This window comes from Gossypium arboreum, chromosome 2, assembly GCF_025698485.1.
Source record: "Gossypium arboreum isolate Shixiya-1 chromosome 2, ASM2569848v2, whole genome shotgun sequence".
NCBI classification, from domain to species: domain Eukaryota; kingdom Viridiplantae; phylum Streptophyta; class Magnoliopsida; order Malvales; family Malvaceae; genus Gossypium; species Gossypium arboreum.
In genome coordinates this window covers 1345961-1352143 of record NC_069071.1, presented here as the reverse complement: position 1 = coordinate 1352143, position 6183 = coordinate 1345961, and the positions used below count along the sequence as shown (strand labels likewise).

General features: G+C 31.5%; 1 protein-coding gene across 3 annotated transcripts; it reads right to left on the bottom strand.

Annotated features, from left to right (window-relative positions):
• Window positions 1-278: 278 nt before the first annotated feature.
• LOC108459496 (uncharacterized) lies at window positions 279-3390 on the bottom strand. 3 transcript variants are annotated; one of them, XM_053023538.1, is made up of 3 exons: window positions 3303-3390; window positions 886-2628; window positions 279-732 (listed from the first exon to the last, which is right to left on the bottom strand). In XM_053023538.1, exon 2 carries the CDS (start codon window positions 2624-2626, stop codon window positions 1940-1942), a length of 687 nt encoding a protein of 228 aa, XP_052879498.1. In that variant the 5' UTR covers window positions 2627-2628; window positions 3303-3390; the 3' UTR covers window positions 279-732; window positions 886-1939. The 3 variants fall into 3 exon arrangements, with proteins under 3 accessions (XP_052879498.1, XP_052879499.1, XP_017614367.1); XM_053023539.1 differs by having other exon boundaries at window positions 3307-3390; XM_017758878.2 differs by having other exon boundaries at window positions 3073-3321.
• Window positions 3391-6183: the final 2793 nt, after the last annotated feature.

Here is a 6183-nt window from a genome sequence, read left to right as displayed (position 1 = left end):
ATATTTTGTTAATTTAACTCTTTCTTAGCTAAATTTTGTCATTAATATTTTGAAAAGAATCAAATCTCTTTTTTTACGAAAATATTGACTAAAACATTAATTTTTTAATGATATTAGTGTGACAATTCATGTGGCAATACATGTGTACTTCATGTTGACATACACTATTTGTCTTATATGCCATATTAAAATGTATAAAATTATTCAAAAAAGATTTTTAAAAATTCAAAGCCCAAAATTAAAAAAAAATCATAAAAATTCAAAAAAAAAAACATAAATTATATGTAGATTGTCATGTAAGTTGCCATGTTTAAAATTTTAATGTTTTATTCGATATGTCTGTTAAAAACATCAATTCAACTCTTCTCTAAAAACTAACAAATCACGACAACAAGATTACCGCCACTTGTTACTCAAACATCCAACAATCACATCCGTTTACGTGGCATTTCCAACCTCGATGAACCAATCATGCCCTTCGACTCTTGTCCTTGTCTGCAGCTCTTTTACTTCAAACCCTCATTTTACGACTCTCAACCCACTGAGTGAACTGTCTTACAAGTCCCCATCCTCCTCAATCCATCAACTCTTTTACTTCAAACCCTCACTTTATGGCTCTCAACCCACCGAGTGAATTATCTTACAATCCCCATCCTCCTCAGTCCATATGTCAGTTAGCTGAGGAGGAAAAGAATCAAGGGTTGCCTTGTTCTAAAGTTAAGAAAGATTAATCTAAAAAAAAAAAGAAAAAGGAAATAGTAAGACATTTTTCAGTTGAAAACATATGGTCCAAGAAAGCATATAACCCTTTGATGAAGGCAATTGAGACCTAAAACGCAGGGTACAAAATTCATTCATATTCCATCATGAGGTAGGAGCAATTACTTTTCTTGAGTTTAGTTGCATGATCAAACCAGAAGTACCCTATGACCAAGTTTCCATGGTATGATTAATGAATTCCCTACCCTACCATGTGGAACAAAACAAAAGGCATTATCTTTCCCATATGTTAACATCAGAACCATCCAACCAATGTAATTGATTCAACAAATAATGTGGTAAAAGTATCATAGAAACTCCTATAATAGGAGTAAGATTGTATTTTGACACCTCTATTTAAAAATGAGTAAATTAGTCCCTAACTCCCTATATATTCGATCAAAGAACAAATTAATCTTTCTATTAAAAATTCCATCTATTTCTACTGCTAAAAACTAATCCCTAAATATTAACATAAAGTACACGTAGCACACTAAGCATTACTGTCTAGTTATTCTATCAGCCACACCAATTTTTAACAATACAAAAAGATGAAATTTTTAATAGAAAGGACCAATCTTTTCTTTGATTTAAGATACAGGGACTAATTTGCTCATTTTTCAGTAGAGAGGGTAAAATACAATTTGATTCCTAGTTCAATGACCTCTATGGTATTTTCACCCAAATAGTGTTCAAAACTATCATTCGATAGCATGTTCCTATAGACAAAGCACCAAATGGAGCCTATATATGAATTTGTGTTTGTATATCAAACTCATGTTCCATATGGTTATGTAATAAAAATCCAAAGATGTTCAATAATTTAGCTTATGGGAGACGTATATAGCTATTACCACCATGATTGGATCACCAAGAAAAAGCAAAGAAATAAGAAAACAGCTGTTCTCTTTTTATGGTTCTAACATGATTGACACCAAATGACCATTCAAGAATCAACACAATGTTTCGATGTATAGGGGGGAAACGAGCTAATTCCTTTTTTTATTTTGAAAAGAACGAATTAAGACGAGTGTAAGTTGTTCCTGAAGCTACAAATGGCAAAGTATTATATTGACAACTTCTTCTCGAGCCAAAACAGAATCATCGATTCGGCTATAAGCATATATATACAGACACTAGATAACCAAGCTTTGTCTGAGCTTAAGCGGTTATACCTATTTCACCAATATAGCAGAGCAAGGACTACGAAGACCCCGATCAACAAAAGAAGATTCTTCAACACATTATCTGCTTGCTGTCCTCGAGTGGTTGGTGGCTGGGGAAACCCATGAGGATGACTGCCATGAACTGTATTGTATCCGAAAGGGAACCCCGAAGTTGTTCCGTAAACAGTAGCATCTGGGAATCCATGGGACTGGATGTTAAACAATGATGGCAATAAGCCTCCAAACCCCATTGTGAAGTTACCGATCCTGGTGGTTGCCATTGGAACGAAACCTCCCATTAGTCCAAACCTGTAATTGCCAAATGGATTGGCTTCTGGGGGAGGAGGAGGAGCGGTTGCCGGTCTTTGCCCTGTGGGACGGTTAGGGATTTCCATGCCGGGATACAATTTTGAACGTGGATCGGTATGGTTTTTGCCCCTACCATAAAGAGGAACGAGTTTTTCCTCTTGTATGAGGGCTTTGCAAACAGGGCATTCATGGCAATGACAGTGATGGTGTAACCATCTGTATAGACACGGCCAACAAAAGAGGTGACCGCAAAGTGTGACGATCGGGTCTTGAGCTAACTCGAAGCAGATATTGCATTCAAAACCACCGGCATCGTTAGCATTATCAGTACTACCCGAGCAAGGCGGACTTGGGGGTAGTCTGCTTGTTGATTCCCCAAAACCGCTCCCCATTCCTTAATTCACCCAACACAATAAATCAAAACAATCAAAATTCAAAAACATAATTTAAAGGGGAAAATAAGAAATCTAAAATTCAATGGAATCAAAGATTACAACTTTCAAATTCAATCAACCAAACACAAACCCAATTCCCAATTTTTTACCCAAAAATAAAAACCCAGAAAACTCGAAATGAAACTAACACCATAACGATTAAAATCCAAAAAAAAAAATTGAATCTATTTTAACAATAGTTCATCAAATTGTGCCATAAACGACATTAATTATAAACCAAACAACACCATTTTATTAATCCAACAAAAGAAAAGAAACCCTAACCTAAAATCAGAAGAAGACAACAAATTCAAATCATAATCAATTAAACCCAGTAAAAAAAAATCTAAAAACAAGATCTTAGACGTAATACATAATCCAAATTGGATAAAAATAAAACTAACCTGGGTATTGAAGGAACTGATTGGATCAATTTTTGTTAATTATTTCTGTTTATTTTTTTAGGGAGTCGAGGAAAGAGAGTTATTATTAATGGGAAGTTGGGCAAATTTAGGGAAGAATCGAGGGTTTTCAAATTTCTACATAATTTATTATTTATATATATTTTTAATAAATTGTAAATTGCAAAGCAGAAAATAAGTAATTGAGCAGTGGGGAAAACGTTGATTCTCACCTACCTTCCGCTTGGATTTAGTATTTGACTAATTACTTTGACATGCGAATATACAAGTCCCTGTATTTTGGATATTCAATTTCTCTATTTTTTGGATTTAAAACTTTTAAGTCTAATTAATAACATTGTTAATTTTTTATTAATTTTTTAGTATGACATTTTGAAATTAAAAATTTATTTGATGGCTATGTAAATAAAAAATGGGTTATAGTGGATTTTATTTAACAAAAGAAATTTAATGTGTTGATGATTGAATTTGTATCTTTAAATATAAAAATAGATGGACTAAATTTTTAAAAATAAAAATAGAGAGACTAATTCTAAATTTATGAAGAGTACAAGGATTTATAGCATATTTTAACAAAAAGTATTCTGATTACATGACACAATATTAGAGTACTATACCATCACCTAATTTATTTTTTTTTAGAAAACTTGTAATTTTTATGTGACGACATGACAAAATTTTAGAATGTCATGTCATTACATAGACCAAAGCTGAGAAAAAAATTTTGGACCAAAAAAAAAGATAGGAACTAAGTTGAGGGACTATTCGAACATAAACTCTAATCAAATTCAAAAAGTTTTATTTAAGTCATTAGGTTATTAAGTTTTTTTTTTAAGTCCGACTAGCAAGCTGCAAGTGACAATTCGACGATTGGTATGGTGGACCAGTACCTATTAGAAGAAAGTTGTTTAAATTTCGATTTACGCATTCATGAAGTTCAAAGTTGTTTCATGAAAAAAAATTAATTGTATAAAAGAACGGGAATAAGAGCTTTTGATTAGTACAGACATTGTGAACAAAAGAAACCATACAACAATAATTTTAACAGTCTAGTAAATTAAATGAAAATTTTCAAATACTTCAATAACCATTTTGCAATCTTTTGAAGTTGGGTGACCAAAGTATAAAATTACTAATAGTTCAGTGACTTTAGATATAATTTACCTTTTTATTTACTAACCGTGAGTTGGGCAAGATTGTTGGACTAGGAAACTCAAATGGGATTTAAGCTCATTTATATATAAAACCTAACAGGCAAAAGTTAGGCCAATTCTTGAGAGCCCATACTTAAGGCCCAACCCATGCAAATGAATCTCTTACACCAAGATAGCAATTCATCCAAGGTGGAATAGAGAATAATTAAAGTTTGAAATGACATAAAAAAGAAAAGAAAAGAAAAGAAAGTGACATGCACTATTTGAATGATTAAAATGCTTTTTAAAAGTAGGTTGAGTATTACTTCGATTATCATGAATATTATTATTAATATAAGAGGGTATGAGTTCGAGTGTCTAAAGCGTATTATCCTCCTATTTTTGAGTTGAAAAGGGATTATGCCTAGTTCTAGATATTGTATTAAAAAAAAGTAAATATATTGATCGAAAACTATCAGTTGACCTTGAGTTTTAATATTCAAGACTCGAGTTCTACTCAATCCAACCAATGTTTCCATTTTTAATATGTTAATTTTTATGTTATATAATTTATATCATATGAAAATTAAAAATATAATACTATAATGTAAAGGGTTATTATTATGTTCATTGTCGAAGAACATAAGATTAAATGAATGATGTGTATTTGTTTTAATTCTTTTTGAAGGCAATATGACAGTGATTTACCCCTGCAACTGGATCAAATAATTTTTCTAATATAAATATTAAAAAAAGTAATTATTCAATACATAATTTATGAAAATTTTGAACTTTATAAATTAAATTGACTAAAATTAAAATTTATATTTTACGTCCGACTAAAACAATTATATACAATATTAATATTATACTTAAACGCAATCCTACGTATCATAATTTATATTTTAGAAGCTAGCTAAATTACTTTATTGTTAAATTCTTATTATTGTCACATTATGGGTAGGTTTGGAAAAATTGATTGACTTCAAATGTAGAATAAATTATTTGGTCATAGACCTGTCCTATACTTATGCTTGTGTCATTACTTCCTTTTGATTTTTATTCAAAAATTTCAACATTCAAAATCTAAAGTAACAATTATAATTATAAAGTAAATTTGTTATAAAGTTTTTCCCTACTTAATTAAGTAGATAACATCTACCCTACTTAATTTTTTTATAAAGTTACATGTCGAGCAACGAATTATTCAAAAGTTACAATCACTAGTTTGTTAATTTGGTAACAGGCGTTTAAGTATGGAACAAGTAAATTTACAATTTGGTCATCTAATTATTTACAAGTTAATAATTTTACACTTTCGTCACTCAATCTTTGCACCATTACTCCTTAACTTTATAATCTAAATAGTATTAACAACAACTCAAACCCTAAACTCTAGCAAAACCATTATCAACCTCATGCCTCACCTCTAACCTAATTAACTTAGCTACCTTTCATTCTTAACCCACTCACTATTCTCCCTTCGGCCAAAATCATAATCCACAAAAATCCACACAATCAAACTATTCAACACACTCTTATCCCAAACCAGCACCTTTTTGAAAGCTGACAAGAATGGGAATAAGATGGCAGAGCCGTTGGCGGGTGCGAGTCTGAAAAGGCAGGGTATGTTCAAGTCATGGTAGTGATCTAAGGTGCATTTATTGTGTGGTGTTAGCAGGAGTTTTTTGTTGGCAGTATTGAGGTTTTCTAGGCATAGAGCAGGTTACTTTCTGTTTAGAGGTATGTTTATCAGATGGGATTAAGGGGGTTTATGGTAGATTGATTGTTATTTACTATCAGTGTTCGGGTTTTGTTTGGTTGGAACTGCTTGTACCTGCTATTTTGTTTCTGCCATGCAATAGTTATATGGCTGCTGTACTTTGATTAAGCGAAAAAAAAAAACAGCAACAAAATATCACCATAATCACAATAAAAGCAAACAAAAATACTGAAAAAG

What these genes read in the sequence shown, in the direction of transcription:
- LOC108459496 (XM_053023538.1), bottom strand. Translation starts at nt 2,626, where the DNA reads ATGGGGAGCGGTTTTGGGGAATCAACAAGCAGACTACCCCCAAGTCCG.